Source organism: Elephas maximus, chromosome 21, assembly GCF_024166365.1.
Source record: "Elephas maximus indicus isolate mEleMax1 chromosome 21, mEleMax1 primary haplotype, whole genome shotgun sequence".
Lineage (NCBI taxonomy): Eukaryota > Metazoa > Chordata > Mammalia > Proboscidea > Elephantidae > Elephas > Elephas maximus.
Window position 1 is genome coordinate 9,099,319 of NC_064839.1, and position 18,428 is coordinate 9,117,746.

At 40.1% G+C, this 18,428-nt stretch overlaps 1 protein-coding gene across 3 annotated transcripts in view; it reads left to right on the plus strand.

The window, feature by feature from the left end:
- Window positions 1-18,428, plus strand: part of NETO2 (neuropilin and tolloid like 2) — a 59,613-nt gene that overhangs the window by 26,758 nt on the left and 14,427 nt on the right. For all 3 annotated transcript variants that reach the window (XM_049864451.1, XM_049864452.1, XM_049864450.1), the window contains exon 7: window positions 13,416-13,644. In XM_049864451.1, coding sequence (XP_049720408.1) covers window positions 13,416-13,644 — 229 coding nt within the window. The remainder of the gene's footprint in view (window positions 1-13,415; window positions 13,645-18,428) is intronic.

Consider the following 18,428-nt stretch of genomic DNA (forward strand, 5'->3'; position numbering starts at 1 on the left):
ACTTGGGGAAAGCTTGTCTTTTCTGACTAGAAAAAATGGGGAAAAGGGACTGTTATCTAGAGAACATGAGGGAAGTCTTGGAGAGGAGAGCTGAAGAGGCGAAGAAACTTACCCCTGAGCTGCATGTGTGTGGAACACACCCAAAGAAATACGGCAGAGGTGTTGGGAACCAAATGACATTATAAGTGACCATCCAATCCCTGAGTGACCCATGACCAAAGAAACCTAAACAGCATAACAAAGGCTTTGAAAACTGAACTTAGGAGGGAGCCACCGCCCACACAAAGTGAGACAGAATAACTTGGTAGATACGTGCTAAAACCAAACAAAAATCAGCATTCACCAGCGTTTTTTATTAGGACCCAGAGTCATTATATTCAAAATGTCTAGGATAATTACAAGTTACTCTCATGCAATCAGGAAAATCTGATTAGTTCTGGAAGGCAAAGACAACAGATGCCAACCTTACCATGACCAGATATTGGAATTATCAAAGACTTAAAAGCACTTTGGTCCATGTGGTTGTTGTTGGGTGCCATCAGGTCGGTTCCGACTCACAGCAACCCAGTGTGCAGCAGCACAAAACACTGCCTGGTCCATTGACATTCTCACAATTCTTGCTGTATTTGAGCCGGTTGTTGCATCCACTGTGCCAGTCCATCTCATTGAGGGTCTTCCTCTTTTTTACTGACCCACTACTTTACCAAGTATAATGTCTTCACCAAGCGTGGTGGTTAAGGTTGTGTTTCAAATTGGCTGGGCCATGATTTTCAGTAGTTTGGCAGTTAACGTGATGAATGCAGTCACCTCCGTGATGAGATCTGATATGATGTAATCACCTCTGTGATGAGATCTGCTGTGAGCAGCCAGTCAGTGGAAAAGAAGTTTCCTTGCGGGTGTGGTCTGCTTCCACTATATGTGGACTTTCTGGCAAAGCTTGCTGGCTTTTGCTCTCTCTGGATCCTGCATCCTGCTCATCATCACCTGACCTCCAGGTCTTGGGAATTGAGCCAGCAGCCTGCTGTCTGACCTGCTGATCTTGGGTTCGTCAGCCCCTGCAGCTACATGAGTCAGGAGAAGCCTCCAGCCTGGTGCTTGACCCACACACTTGTTACTTTCCATACTACAACTGCGTGAGCCATTTTTTTGATACAAACCTGTCTTTTTCTCTCTGTTGTGTGTGTATATACACACACACACACACTTCACTGGTTTTGCTTCTCTGGAGAACCCAGCCTAAGCCAATGTCCATCTCCAGGGACTGGCCCCTCCTGATAACACATACAGAGTATGCGAGATGAAGTCTCACCATCCTTGCCTCTAAGAAACATTCTGGCTATACTTCTTCCAAGACAGATTTGTTCATTCCAGAGTCCATGGTAATATTCAATATCCTTCTTCAATACCATAATTCAAATGTATCAGTTATTCTTCAGTCTTACTCATTGTTCAACTTTTGCATGCATACAAAGTGTTTAAAAATACCATGGCTTGGGTCAGGTGCACCTTAGTCCCCAGAGTGACGTCTTTGCCTTTTAAACTTTAAATAGGCCTTTGGAGCAGATTCATGCAATGCAGTATGTCATTTGAATTCTTGACTGCTGCTTCCATGGGCATTGATTGTGGATCCAAGAAATATGAAATCCTTGATAACTTCAGTCTTTTCTCTGTTTATCATGATGTTGCTCATTGGTCCAGTTGTGAGGGTTTTTATTTTCTATATGTTAAGGTGTAATCCATCCTGAAGACTGTAGTCTTTGATCTTCAAGATGAATCGATACAAAATAACCTATTCTGAAATACGAAGCGAAGGAAGATTGAAAACAAATGAACAGAGCCTCGGGGACCTGTGGAACACAGAAGGCCTAACCTTTGTGTCATTAAAGTCCCAGAAGGAGAGGAAAAAGAAGGTGGTACAGGAAAAACATTTGAAGAAATAAATGCTAAAGACATCCCAAAATTGCTGAAAGATATAAATTTACAGATTCAAGAAGCTCAGTGAACGCCGAACAGGATAAACAAAAAGAAACAAGCATAAAACCAGGCCTGGACACAGAAAGCAAACTGCTTGAAACCAGAGATATAAAGAAAAAGTCTTAAGACCAGCCAGAGAGAAATGATACATTTTTTATAACAGAACAGTGATAAGAATAACTGGATTTTTCATCAGAGGCCAAAAGACAGTAGATCAAAATATTTAAAGTGCTGAAAAAGAAAAAAGCTGAACACGAAATTCTGTGTCTAACAAACATATACTTTCAGGAATGAGGACAAGATAAAGATATACTCTGATGAACTAAGAATTTTTTTACCTCCAAACCTGCCATAAAAGAAATGTTAGAAGTTCTTTGGATAAAGGAGAAATGAAACTTGGAACTTTATGAGTGAAGGGAAACAAATGGTAGACATCTGGGTAAATATTATAAACCTTTTTAGCAATACCAAAAAAACCAAACCAGGCGTGTTGCCGTCAAGCCGATTCTGGCTGATAGTGACCCTATAGGACAGAGTACAGCTGCCCATAGGGTTTCCAGGGAGCAGCTGGTGGATTTGAACTACTGACCTTTTTGATTAGCAACCGAGCTCTTAATCATTGTGCCACCAGGGCTTCTTTTTACCAATAGCAGGAATGAAACAAGATACACTTACAGACCCTACCAGCATTAAAAAGAATAATAAGAAAATACAAAAAAACTTTATGCCCACAAATTGGACTGTATAGATAAAAAAAAAAAAAAAAAAATCTATTAAATGGGCAAATTCCTTAAAAGCCACAAAATACTTAAACTCGTCTGAGAGGAAATATGTAACCTGGATGGCCTCATAATTAGCAATTGAATTCATATTTAAAAACCTAATCAGGAAAAGCCAATGCTTAAATAGCATCAGTGACTTAAGAAATAATGTCAGTTCTTCACGATCTGTTACAGAAAATAAAATACTGCCCAGCTCATTTTATGAGATGATCATTACCCTGACACCACCAGATTAAAGGCATTATAAGGAAATCACTGATGGGTATTCCTCAAGCAAACAGGTGCAGAAATCTTCAACAAAATAATAGCAAATCTAATCCCACAGCATATAAAAAGAATTATACATCACCTAGTGTGGTTTATCCTAGGAATGCAAGACTAGTTTAGCATTTAAAAAATCAGTATAAGCTACGAAATTAACAGACCAGACAAGAAAAAACACGTTTGTCTCAGCTTATTCAGATTCAATGCCATTCGTGATAAAAACTCAGAAAAATGGGAATAGAAGGGAACTTCCATACCTTGGTAAAATAATCTAAAAAAACGAAACATGCTGAGCGAAATGAGTCAGAGGCAAAAGGACAAATACTGTATAAGACCACTATTATAAGATCTTGAGAAATAGTAAACCTGAGAAGAACGCATACTTTTGTGGTTACGAGGGGGGGAGGGAGGGAGGGTGGGAGAGGGTTTTTTATTGATTAATCAGTAGATAAGAACTGCTTTAGGTGAAGGGAAAGACAACACTCAATACATGGAAGGTCAGCTCAATTGGACTGGACCAAAAGCAAAGAAGTTTCCGGGATAAAATGAATGCTTCAAAGCTCAGCGGAGCAAGCGCGGGGGTCTGGGGAACATGGTTTGCGGGGACTTCTAAGTCAATTGGCAAAATAATTCTATTATGAAATCATTCTGCATCCCACTTTGAAATGTGGCGTCTGGGGTCTTAAATGCTAACAAGCAGCCATCTAAGATGCAGCAATTGGTCTCAACCCACCTGGAGCAAAGGAAAATGAAGAACACCAAGCCCACATGACAACTAAGAGCCCAAGAGACAGAAAGGGCCACATGAACCAGAGACCTACATCATCCTGAGACCAGAAGAACTAGTTGGTGCCCGGCCACAATCGATGACTGCCCTGACAGGGAGCTCAGCAGAGGACCCCTGAGGGAGCAGGAGAGCAGTGGGATGCAGACCCCAAATTCTCATAAGAAGACCAAACTTAATGGTCTGACTGAGACTGGAGGAATCCCGGCGGTCATGCTCTCCAGACCTTCTGTTGACACAGGACAGGAACCATCCCTGAAGACAACTCATCAGACATGAAAGGGACTGGTCAGCGGGTGGGAGAGAGACGCTGATGAAGAGTGAGCTAATTATATCAGGTGTACACTTGAGATTGTGTTGGCAACTCTTGTCTGGAGGGGGGATGGGAGGATAGAGAGAGAGGGAAGCCGGCAAAATTGTCAAGAAAGGAGAGACTGAAAGGGCTGACTCAAGACGGGGAGAGTAAGTGGGACTAGGGAGTGAGATGTATGTAAACTTATATGTGACAGACTGATTGGATTTGTAAACGTTCACTTGAAGCTTAATAAAAGTTATTATAAAAAAAAAAAAAAAAAAAAAAAACGAAACAGTTGATACCATGCTTAATGGTGAAAACCTGAATACTCTATCCCCCTCAAGGTTAGTAACAAGGCAGCTCATATTCAGCATCATACTAGAAGTTGTAACCAGCGAGAAACGGCACGTGCAAGTCAAAAAAGAGGCTTTCTTTCGTCAGATGACATTATTGTGTATGTAAAAAATTGAAATCTACAAAAAAGGCCAGGAAGGAGTCATTTTTAGCGAGGGTGCAGGGTATAAACCTTGCAGTATATAAAGATGAATTGTATTTTATATACTAGCAATGAACAGTGGGATTTCAGTATTCTAAAAACTACTGTTTACAATAAAAAAAAAATAGCGCCCCCAAAATTAGAAATATGTACAGGATCTATAAACTGGAAACTATTAAAACTCTGATGAAAAAATTTAAAGAAGTCCTAAATGAGAGATACAATGTATATGTGTGTTAGCGGACTCAAGGCTATATTTTTTCACAAATAATGTGCCACACATATCATGAGCAGAAATGATGAAATATGACAGTTGTGGCGTAGCCCACCCCCATGCATATACTGTGCATGTTTGCTCATGTTTCCAGATGTGAATTTTGGCCTCATTCACCCATCTACCACATGATAGGTGAATCAGTGTTCTGTTCATTTTCTTTAGTCTCCTGCTTGTGTGTATAAAAACAGTCCAAAAGTGTTACTTTTGATCATAACGGTATAATAAAGGTGTAAGCTATGGTCAAAAAGTCATGAATGGAGCATGGTAGACCCCCAGTAATCAGAAAATAAACAGTTGAAACTATGAGGTTCTGTTAATTTAAGTTGATAATTATAGTGTAGTAGCTTACAGTCGAATGTGAAAACCTTATCGTGTTGTCTTAAATGAAGCCATTAGGTTATGTTAGGTCTGCTTTTTCATTGTTCAATTGTGTCTTCTCAGTGTCAATTGAAGTTAGCAACACGTGGGGGTAAAAAAGGCATTTTGCGCTTACGAAAATAACAGACGGGGCGGGGGGGTCGTGGTTGGCAAAAAAAACATATAACACATGCTTTATTTGGAAAAAAATGATATCGTTAAAATGTCAGTCCTCCTGAAATTGATTTATATAGATTGAACACATCCTAGTCAAAATTCCAGCTATATTTTTGTAAATATCAGCTGATTCTAGAAATTAATGTAAATACAAAGGAATTAACTAGACGGTAATTTTTAAAGATAACAAAGTTGAAAGACTCACTGCTTGATTTCAAGACTTACTGTAAAGCTACAGAAATGAAAACATTGTAGTATTGACAAAAGGACAGATACATAGATGAATGGAACAGAAGAACCCAGAAATGGATTCACAGAAGTATGGATAACTAATTTTTGATAAGGGGTATTCAGTGGAGAAAGAACAGTCTTTTATTTGAACAAATGGCATAATAATTGAACCATCTATATGCCTCCAGACCCCTTCCAAAACAGAACTTTGACATATACCTGATAACCTTTTATAAAAATTAGCTCAAAAGGATCATAGACCTAAATATAAAATTTTACATTATAAAACTTTTAGAAGAAAAGGTAGGAGAAGGTCTTGATGGCCTTGAGTTAGGCAGAGAGTTTTCAGATAGGACAATCCATAAAAGATAAATTTATGTATTGGACTTCAATAAAATTAAAATATTTTGTGCTGTGAAGGATACTGTCAAATGAAAAACAACAGACTGGGAGAAAATATTTGTGTATCAGCTATCTCTCAAAGACTTTTATCCAGAACTGAAAACAGTAAGAAAAAAATGAACCCTCCAAATGGACAACAGTTATTCTAAAGCATAGATGTGAAGTTTGGAGGACAGTGAGACTGAATTATTGGAAGTGGAACAACTAGAACAGAAATAATGAGAGTGCTGACACAACTGAAGAACGTAGCCAATGTCACGGAACATTGTCTGTAGAAATTGTTGAATGGGAACTTGTTTTGCTGTGTCTTCTTTCACCAAAAACATTATCAAAACAGATAGTATAGTACATGGAGTATGAGTTTAAATAGGGTCAAGGGTACAAACTAGCTTAGCCCAAGCAGTGCAAAGGCTGTGTGTATGACATTTAAGACGAGAATTCAATCACTGAGAGCAGAGGGACTATTCTGTGAGTATTAATAGCAATATTTTTAGCTCACCAAACCAGTAGGCATAATTCTAAAACAACCCCACAAGGACCCACCCACCCCTCACTATAATCCCCTCCCAGTGGAAGATATTTGGTACAGTTTAAGAAAGAATGATTATCCTCAGTGGGCCTGACATAATCAGGGACTGAGTGATGAGGCTAAAAGGGACGGGTCTCTTCTGGCAAAAGAAGTTTGAAGCATGGGAGAGATTCTACACAGAGGAGTTTCTCTGTTGCTGACTTTGAAGATGGAGGGGCCACGTGGCAAGAACTTCAGGTGGCCTTTAGGAGATGAGAGCAGACCTCACCTGACAGCAAGCAAGGGAAGGAGGACCTGTCCTCCAATGCCACATTCTTCCCAGAGCCTCCTGATAGGAAGAAAGGGCTGCTGATCTACTTAAGAAAAATCAACCAGTGAAAATCCTGTGGATCACAACAGTCAAATTCCATTGTGCATGGTGTCACCATGAGTCTGGGCCAACTTGATGGCCAGCTAACAACAAAAAAGACTGAACAGAGAACCCAGCCACACCATGCTGTACCTTTGACCTACCAAACTGGGAACTAATAAACAGGTGGTGGTTTAAGTAAAAGAAGGGAAACAGCCCAGTGTAAAAATAGGCAGAAGATTTAGTCATTACAGAAATGAAATTAAAACCACAGGGAGATAGCTCGATATCCTGGTTCATTTTAGTCACTGTCAAGTCAGCTCCGACTCATGGTGACCCCGTGTTCAGCAGAATGAAATGTTCGTTGGTATGCCTGAGTCCATTATTGAGGCAACCCAGGGGACTCATCTTCTAGCACTTTATTGGACAATAGTCTGTTGTTATCCATAGGGTTTTCATCGCATGTCATTGACTGACTATAACAAAAATATGACAGTGCCAAGTGCTGGAGATGATGCAGAGCAACTGGAACTTCCGTGTATTCCTGATGGCCATGTAAACTGGTATGACCGCTCTGGGAAGCAGCGTGGTGGTTTCCTGGGAAGTTACCGTATGACTCAGCAGTCTCCTAGGCTTATGCCCAGGAGAAATGATAGACCTTCAGGTGGTTTTGTTTTTGGCCACTATCAACTGCAGGCTATAAATTTCTCCTAAATTGGGAGAGTAATATGTTAGGATAACTTCTAGAAGAAGTAGTGCCAGATCAAAGGTTTATACATTTCTAATGTTAGTTGCTACCATATTACCTTCCAAAACAGTATAACAGCTCACTGTTTACAGGTATAAGAGGGCTGCTGCCTCCTGTCCACCACACACACACGTTCTTGCCAGTGGTGAGTATGATCTGTCTTTAATGTGCTGCCAGGCTGAAGATCCTCCCCTTCTGACATAAATGGATATTTATCTTAAACATCATCCATTAACCAGCAGCTTGTACTTCTAAAGCATGTAAAGAGAAATGCTTTAGAAGTATAAATTGCTACTTAATGGATGATGGCCAAGATAAACATGCATTTATAAATACTCAAAGTTATGGGGTGTTTAGAAGTCAAATACAAATGGTGTTTCAGTTTGTTTTTATCAGTGGCTTTTCCATAATGGTAGTGGTTTTCTGGGGGAATTTTCATTTCATTTCTTGTGGGGTCTTCAAAGGGCTCCAATAAATAAGCACTTTGGAGAGCCACCTGACAAGTTCTGGTAAAGTTGAAAATCTCCACGTTCTGCAAGCCATCACATTTTATTCTAGAACATACCCAAATGAAATTCTCATACATATGCACACAGAGAGTATAAGAAGTTTACAGCAGTATTATTGTGGTAAAATGTATCTAGCAGAACATCTGCTGTTTACCCATTTTTAAGCGTACAGTTCTGACAGTCACCATGTTATGCAGCCATCACCACTATCCATTTCCAAAAGTTTATCATCACCCTAAACAGACTCAGCACTTAAGCAATAACTCCTCACTTGCCATTGCCCCCAGCCTCTGGTAGCCAGCCGCTAATAAGTTTTTGTTTCTTTGCTGTTACTTACTTAGATATTTTGGATTAGAAGGGATTATGCAAGTATTTGTCCTTTTGCGTCTGACTTAGCATAATGTTTTGAGGTTCACCCGTGCTATAGCATGTGTCAGAACTTCATTCCTCTCAATGGATGAGTAATACTCCATGGTATGTAGGTAATGCTGCAGTGAACATTGGTGTACCTGCCTTTGTTTTGAGCCCCTGCTCTAAGTCATTGTGGGTACAGGTAGTCCCTGATGTACAGTGTATTCAAATTACAACAAACTGCACTCAACACGACTTTTTTTGTTTGTTTTTTGTACATCTTCTCTTTAGCAATATATTCTACATGCAGTGTTGCAATGGGTAATTTCCTGATACCATTCTCAGATGTCAACTCACAGATGTACGGTGTTATGATTTACTGTTTAAAACACTGATGTATAGCCTGCTATGGGAAAAAGAAAAAAAAGAGGTATTTGACTTACATCAGAACCGACAGGACAGAATTGTTGCAAAAGAATCCCATCTTAAGTTGAGGACTACATGGATAGTATACATAGTAGTGGAACCTCTAGGTCATAGGTTTAACTTTCTGAGGAACTGACAGCTGTTCTCCACGGCAGCTGTACCGTTTTACCTTCCCATCACCAGCAGCCAAGGGTTCTCATCGTTCTACATCCTCACCAACACTGTTGTTTTCATGTTTCTGATAACAGCCATTGGAAGACCTTACAGTTGGACGGCAGAAACAGATAATTAGAGTATTAGTGATATTTGCTACCATAAAACCATGAGCTGAGTGTTTTGGTTATATAACTCATGGATTGAGTTGTCTGTCAAGCTGGCTAGGCCATTACTCACAGTATTGTGAGATTGTCTACCATTTTGTCATCTGATGAAATGAAGTAGGATTAGCAGCAGTTATATTAATGAGGCAGGACTCAATCTACAAGACTAGATAGTGTCTTAAACCAATCTCTTGAGATACAGAAGAGAGAAGGGAGCAGAGAGACTTGGGGACTTTATACCACCAAGAAAGTGCCATGAACAGAGTGCGTCCTTTGGACCTGGGGTCCCTGTGCTGAGAAGCTCCTAGACCAGGAAAGATTGATAACAAGGACCTTCCCCTAGAGCTGACATAGAGAGCCTTCCCCTGGAGCTGGTACCCTAAATTCGGACTTTGAGCCTCCTAGACTGTGAGAGAGTAAATTTCTCTTTCTTAAAGACATCCACTTGTGGTATTTCTGTTACAGCAGCACTAGATAACTAAGACAATAGCTGATGGAAAAATTAATGAGAATAAATGATATGTTTAAGACATACTGCTTCTGTGTTAAAATTACACTTAAGATTTTGTGAAATGGATGTTTCATTGCCAATTTTCCACTATTCTCATAGAATCGGCACACTGACCGTTTCAATAAACCAAAGTTACTTGGTCAAAATTTAACTCTTTGAGCTGTATTCATTGTTTACTATTTTATACCACCAAGATATTTCAGAGAAGGAAAAAAGTCCTACATCCTGTAACATTTTTGCTGTATTAAGTGGTGGAGGTGGCATCATACTGATGTCTCAGAACAACTGGAAAGAACAGCCTGTGGAGCTAGTAGAACACCCAGCAGTTAGACTTCCACGTGTGTTATCCATGAAGTCCCTGACTTATGATGGCTTCCTGTCAGTTTTGATGTAAGTCGAACACGTCTTTCATAGCAAGCTGTACATCAGTGTTTTGAACAGTAAATCATTAAATTTTGTTATGCTTTACTTGAAAGTTTACAGCACAAATTAGTTTCTCGTTCAAAAATTTATACATAAGTTGTTTTCAGACATTGGTCGCAGTCCCTGCAGTGTGTCAGCACTCTTTCCCTTCCACACCAGGTTCCCAGTGTCCGTTTGTCTAGTTTTCCTGTCCCTGGCACCTCGTGTTTGCTTTTGGACAAGCGTCGCCCATTTGGTCTCGTGTACTCGATTGAACTAAAAAGCACATTCCTCATGTGTGTTGTCATTCATTTCATAGGCCTGTCAAATCTTTGGCTGAAAGGCGAACTTCAGGAGTGGCTTCAGTTCTGAGTTAGTAGGGTGTCCAGGAGCCATAGTCTCGAGGGTTCCTCCAGTCTCTGTGAGATCAGTAAGCTTGGTCTTTTTTTGTGAATTTGAATTTTGTTCTACATTTTTCGCCAACCCTGTCCAGGACCCTCTATTGTGATTCCTGTCAGAGCCACTGGATGGTAGTAGCCGGGCATCATCTAATTGTGGGCTCAGGCTGGTGGAGACTGTGGTTCGTGTGGTCCATTAGTCCTTTGGACTAACGTTTTCCTTGTGTCTTTGGTTTTTTTGGTCTCCCTTGTTCCAAACGGGATAGGACCAATAGATGTGTATTAGATGGCCACTCACAAGCTTTTAAGACCCCAGATGTTACCTACCAAAGTAGGATGTAGAACGTTTTCTTTATGAACTATGTTATGCCAGTTAACCCAGAGGTACCCTGAAACTATGGTCTTCAGCCCCACTAATGTGGTCCCTCAAGGTGTTTGGATGTGTGTAGGAAGCTTCTCTGAATGTGCCCCCTTTGTGCTCTGTTATATTTATGAATATACATGCTGTACATACAAACACATGCGTAAAAGTATCTGTAGCCTAGCTATGTATATATGTGGATATACATCCTCATTCCCCTGTTCGGTGTACAGATCTGCCTGTGTAGCTGCTTTTAAGTTTTTGTTTTTACTGTTGTTGTGGAGTTGCATACGCTATAGTATTTGTTGCGGTTACCTGTTTTTTATTCTTCCCATGTTCCTCTGAGTGTCTTCCTTTGCCTTGGTCAGGTTGTGCTGACTTCCCTCATGTTGTGTATTGTCTTTCCCTTCACCACAGTTAACATTTGTCTACTGCCTAGTTAGTGATTTCCCCTCTCCAGCCCTCCCCTCCCTCATAACCATCAAAAATTGTTTCCTTCTGTGTGTAAACCTTTTCTTGGGTTTTTATTAGTAGTGGTCTCATACAATATTTGTCCCGTTATGATTGACTTATTTCCCTCAGCATAATGCCCTCCAGATTCATCCATGTTGTGAGATATTTCACGGAATCATCATTGTTCTTTATCATTGTGTAGTAGTCTATTGTGTGGGTCCTGTTTCGTTTTTCTTTTAACAGATGAACGTCGGGTTTTGCCAGCACCATTTGTTAGAAGGACTTTGTTTTCCCCATTTAATGGATTTTGGTCCTTTGTCAAAGATCAGCTGACCATAGGTGGATGGATTTGCGTCTGGGTTCTTGATTCTGTCCCATTGGTCTGTGTCTCTTGTTGTACCGGTACCAGGCTGTTCTGACTACCATACTGTATAGTAGGTTCTGAGATCAGTACTGTGAGTCCTCCTACTTTGCTGCTGTTCTTTAATAACGCTTTGCTTATCTGGGTCCTCTTTCCTTTCCATATAAGGTTGGCGATGAGTGTTTCTGTTCCGTTAAAGGATGCTGTTGGTATTTGAATTGGGATTGCATCGTAGCTGTAGATTGCTTTGGGTAGCATTGATAGTTTCACAATGTCGAGTCATCCTATCCATGAGCGTGGTATGTTTTTTCCATTTACCTAGGTCTCTTCTGGTTTCTTGGAATAGTGTTTGGTCGTTTTCTTTGTATAGGTCTTTTACGTGCCTGGTTAGATTTATTCCTAAGTATTTTATCTTTTTATGGGCTGCTATAAATGGTATTGTTTTCCAACGGAATCTTTATTCTTTACTCTCTAAAATTTTATTTCAATTATAGAGTCACACATGAGCAACTGCGACCAAAAGGTGAAGTGGGGGCAGGCAGAAAGAACCTAGGGAGAGGGAAGAACATACCAACCTGGTTTCAAATCCTGACCCTAGGCAAACTCCTTAATCTCTTTCAGTAGTACTTCTGTGAATACACTGCCGTCGTTAGGTGCCGTTGAGTTAATTTTCGACTCATAGCAACCCCATGGACAGAATAGAACTTCCCCATAGGGTTATCTAGACTGTAATCTTTCTAGAAACAGATTACCAGGTCTTTCCCCTGTGGAGCCACTGCTAACCTTTCAGTTAGCAGCTGAGCACTTAATCATTGCACCACCAGCCTCCCTACCTGTAAAGAATGGTGATACCTACTTCACTGGATTCTTGTAAAGATTTGTACAGTCTTTCCAAGCCTGCAGTCTAAAGAAAACAAATAGGAAAATCTTCAAACAGGAATGGGCCAAGTATATTTTAAGAAATACTTCGTTTGTGCCAGATAGCAGGCTGCCTATAAAATTTGAAGAAAGGATACAAAACACAAGTAGAATACTAAGAATGTTTACTTTGATACTACAGTTCAAATCTTTCTGAAAATATTGAATTCCTTACCTGTGAGGTGAGATCTTTAAACAGCTTAAATGAGCAGCAGTAGGGTAGTGGGTGATTAAATGGTAGGACATCATATGAATGGTTATGAAGAGTATGGGGAAGATGAAAACATATTTTTGATGGGTTCCAGGAAAAGCAGGATGTAGGTATTTTTTGTATCTTACGATTGAAAACGTTTTTTAAAAAGTGAACAAAATCTGAAACTTAGCAAATAGTCTCAGTGATTGTTAAAATAACGGAATTACGATTCTTTTCCCAGTTTGTCAGTACCATGAGATTGCATATATGATAAGGAAAATGTTTAAGACAGTTATCCCTCATGGAGCAAAAATTTTCTTCTCTTTATACACAAAACAAAAACTTTACGTTCCTTAATGCTTGGTTCCACTATTAAGACAACCGGAGAAATGGACCATTCATCTGAGGCATTTAGGGTTCATTCAGCCTTTTAGCTATTAACGTTTATCTGTCAGCTGTCATGACTCAACTCAGCCTACCTTGTTGACTGGATAAGAGAAATAGAGAAATTCAAATTATTTAAAATTTTTTTGTTTTAATGTTCCAGATTTATTTGAGGTTCCTAGATTACCAAATGGAGCACTCAAATGAATGCAAAAGAAACTTCGTGGCAGTCTATGATGGAAGCAGTTCTATTGAAAACCTGAAAGCCAAGTTTTGCAGCACCGTGGCCAATGATGTGATGCTTAAAACAGGAGTTGGAGTAATCCGGATGTGGGCAGACGAGGGCAGCCGGCTCAGCAGGTTTAGGATGCTGTTTACATCCTTTGTGGAACGTAAGTAAATAATTCCCATAGCATCGAGATGTTTTACATAATTTTCGTTCACTCAGAATACATTTATTGAGCGCTTATTTTTGCCAAAGACTATGGTCATCACAGAATAAAGAAGTAACTAAGACTTGGTTCCTGTTCTCAAGGAACTGACCTTCAGGGGGGAAAAGAAGCATGTTAACACATAAACTGCAACACTAACCCACTATAAGGGTGTGAAGTGTTTTCCCTCGAGATTTTCTGAATGAAAAATAATTATCAGCAGTGTTAATTCAGCTCAGTGACTAATACAGGAATCCACTGAAGGGTGGTAATCAAAGATTTAGATAGGCCGACTTATAAGACTAGGTCCTGTTACATTCTTTTTCAACTTTATTTTGAAATAATTTTAGAAGATATGGAAACTTGTAAAAACAGTACAGAGCTCCCGTGCCGTTCCATTGATACAATACTGTTAACTAATCTATAGACCTTTTTTAAATTGAACCAGTTTTTTCCACAAATGTCCTTTTTCCACTCCAGGATCCAACCTAGGGTCCTGCATTGCACTTAGGTTTTCCTCAAGGTGGATTCCTAGGAGTGGGATTGCTGGGTCAAAAAGGAAATGAGTAAGTAGTTCAGTATTGCCTGATACCCCTCCAGAAGGGTTGTGTGTTTTTTAATGAACTGGGGGGGTTTTCTTGTTTTTTTTACTTTATTAAGAGTCATCTTTACTTTTTTGTGAGCACGTGGGAACTTCTTCGTATTAAAGGATGTTGCAGCTCAAATACAGACACTGACCCAGCTTGAAAGTAGAGAAACTTTGAGGACAGATTTTAGGATTCTTTCCTTAGACTCCCAATAATTAGGATGAACAAACCCTCACAGGGAAAAATGGGTTCTCCTGTCTTTCTTTTGCCCTTTTCTCTCCTGAAAGCCCAAATGACTTGTCAGTCCCTCCTAGTGTTTGTTTTGTGTGTTGTGCTTATCATAAATACAGATCATATTACATTAGCTTTGACAAGAGACTGCTTTCAAAATTACCACTTTTTTTGACTTGGTTTTGAATGGCCTCTAACTTTAATCTACATTTGGACAAGGCTGATGAGCCTCTCTGACTGGCCTTTAGTCAGATTTGTCTCCTATATGAAGAAAGTTATTGCCCGGATCCTGCTGAGTGTGTGAATGTTCACATCACATATATTCTAAAACTAAGTGACGTATCTTATCTGTTGTCATGAGAGAAACAGAATTTTAGTTCTCATACCCAGACTGATGAAGATGATATAACGGCAAGCTATATATATGATTTGTACAGATTGAAAGTTTGTAAATACAAAGGTGTCAACAGTGAGATATTGTCAGATTTTTTTGTTGAGAAATTTGGGGATTAATAGTTTTTTCCTTCACTGATAACAAGAGACTGTATTGTTATTCCATGGATTATATGTTGAAATTATAACTGTATGACCACACACAGGCTATATTACGGCTAAACTCTTCTATTTACAATTTTAAAGCCAGTTTAGCCAACCAGCCTTCCTGCCTGCCCTCCATGCATTTAACACTTACCGTGCAAGGTACTATGTCTGGCACTCTGAAGATAGAAAAGTGGATGAAACCATCCTTGTCCTAAAGGACTAAAGGTCACTTAGGTGACCTTTACGGGATTGACTGTGATAAATACCATTTGAGACTTAAAGTGCTTTCCTGTTAAATGTCCAGCTTGCTTCTGGCAGACAGCATCAATCGTGGAGCAAGTGGTCCTTGAAGGTGGGTCCTTTGAGTTGGTCCTGGAGAGTAGATAGGTTTTAGAAGGTAGACGCATTCATTCTCATTCCAAACAGAACAAAGGCGTAGAGCTAGAGCAAATTTGGGCCACAAGTAGTGGTAGAGGGAGCAGGAAGAAGTGAGTCCAGAAAGGTAGATTAAAGCCAGAATGCGCAGGACTTTAATTTATAGACTGTGGGGAGTTCTGAAGGGTTTTATACTACGAAATGACCTAATGAGAGCTGTGCTTTAGATGAGACAGAGAGGCCAGTTAGGAGGCTGCTTCCTTAGACAAGAAGGTTTGAATCAAAGTATTGCCAGTGAGGATAAAGAAGATGCAGAATCCACAGGATTGTGACTAATCAGGAATGGAAGGTAAGGAGGAATGAGTCAAGAATACCTGCAGTCTTGAGTCTGACCAGTTTGGGAAATGGAAATGACACAGGTGTGATAGGGAGTGTTGAGTTGTTTTCGACTTAGCAGGTTCTTCAGGCGTTGGAAATGTCAGAAGCTCAGCGTGATATTTGCCGTGAGTAACTTGTACTGCTGCTGTTGAGCTTGTTTCTAAAACTTTTTTTTTCTTTTGGAGAACTTTCCAAAACTGAAAAATAAAAATTATCTACACAAAGGCTGTTTCACTATTTCCAATAACTCCAAATCGGTGTTTTATACAAAAGACATACTTGGTGAGAAAGCCATTTTAGCCTTCTTACTTTTTTCCCTCAAATTGTTACCAGCGTCTGCATCTGTGGTGTCCAATATGGTGTCCATAAGCCATGTGTTGCTATTGAGCACCACCTGAAATGTGGCCAGTCCTAATTGAAGTACGTCGTAAACATAAAAATACATTCCAGATTTCAAAGACTTAATACAAAATAAAAAATGTGAAGTACCTCATTAATAATGCTTTATGTTGATTACATGTTGAAATGAGGATATTTTGGATGTTACTCCAGGGCTCCCCAAGACCATGCACACATTAGGTGATTTGCATTCAGCATAAGATTCATTACAGCAAAAGGATGTAAGACAGGTTCGGCAAGGCCAAAAGACAGCAGAGTCTGGAGAAATGCTTACACAGGCCTCTTCATCCTTCCTCCTCCCATGAGGGGCACACTGAGCATGCCGTGTCTCCAGCAATGAAAAGTACAACAATGTGTGCAGTTTTTCTGCCCAGAGAAGCTTATTAAGGACTCGGCAGCCAAGGTTTTTATTGAGGAATGGTCATGAAGACACCCTCAGCCTGGCATGCACCAAAACGCCAGATTCCCAGCAGGAAAGTAAGTGTTCAGCATAAATAACATTTGCACAGACCACCTGAGCCCAGTGAAACACTCTGGTCAGTTAGGGGACAGAGGCAAGCCCAGATTCCTAGGTGCCAGCCAAACGCCAGATTGGTAAGCAAGACATTATAAAGATAGCAGCTGCAGGCCTGCTGTGTTAACTTTAGTCTGCATGAACATATCGGGTTAAATAAAATATATTAATAAAATTAATTTCTCCTGTTTCTTTTTACCTTTTATTGTGGCTACTGCTGACCTTTTGGTTAGTAGCTGAGCTGTTTACCACTGTACCTACCACCAGGGCTCCATTGTGGCTACTAGCTACCATTTTTGGCTCACATTATATTTATTTTGGAAGGCCTGGGGTAAATGTTACGTGAGAAGTTCTCTGATATATTAGTTAAGGTATTTCTTCTGTATACTCAGGATTTCTCCGTCGGTGTAGTTCTGATAATTAAACAGTGAAGAGTCTCCCTTAATGCTGTCTTTATAGTAAATGTAAGACTCGGTCGTAGGCTGCCATAGACATTGCTTCATGTTCCAGACTTAGTGTATTACCCTCTAGAAAAAATGGTGTATGATAAAAATAAGGGATTTCCTTGATTTTCATAAAACAAGAGTGCACTTTGAAAATCTCCCTGTGATCAGTACACTTAAGAGCTCAAAATAGTAAATTTTTACATGCATATCATTAATCCAAAGTATTGAAATATTTATTTTGTTCTTCTCTGAACTGTTAATGATCTGTAATTGTTAGGAATGCATGAAATCAGTGTTTCAGAAGAGGTTTATGGGCTAATCCTTCATGAGAGAGTCACTTCATGCCCACACACTATTATAGCCTGCAGGTGTGACTGAAGTAGTCTGTAACTTGACTTAAAGGGCCAGTGTAGAATAGCACTCGGGATATGTTTGACTTCTTCCCATGCGGTAGATACTTACAAACACCAGACTCTATAAGAAAGGATATAACTTTAGGAAAATAATTTCTAGGACTAGAATTTTGAAAGCAGCAGGAGATATTTTTGTTAGAATAAATCCATAATTTGATTTTTAGTGACATATATTGCCTAAGTCTCCCCATAGGCTTAGTTGGAAGACAGAACCATCTTTCAGCATCATCGCCACATCCCATCAGAGGTGGAGGGGTGCTGCCTCTTCTTTCCCATCAGTGATCCAGGAGCAAGTACCTGGGGAGGTAGAGAGTCCTCAGGTCCTCTTTCCCTGCAGTGAGCAGTAGTGAGCACACAGGGAGGTAGAGAGCCCTCAGGTCTTCTTTCCCTGTGGTGACCATTAGTGAGCACATGGGGAGATAGAGAGCCCTTAGGTCCTCTTTCCCTGCAGTGACCAGTAGTGTGTACATGGGGAGGTAGAGAGTCCTCAGGTGCTCTTCTTTCCCTGCAGTGACCAGTAGTGTGCACATGGGGAGGTAGAGAGTCCTCAGGTCCTCTTTCCCTGCAGTGAGCAGTAGTGTGAATTTGAATTTTCTTCTGCATTTTTTTCCCACTCTGCCTGGGACCCTCTATTGTGATCCCTGTCAGAGCACTCAGTGGTGGTGACTGGACACCATCTAGTTCTTCTGGGCTCAGGCTGCTGGAGGTTGTGGTTCATGTGGTCCTTTAGTCCTTTGGACTAGTATTTTCCTGTGTCTTTGGTTTTCTTCATTCTTCTTTGCTCCAAATGGGATGGGACCAATAGATGTATCTTAAATGGCCACTTGAAAGCCTTTAAGACTCCAGACACTACTTGCCAAAG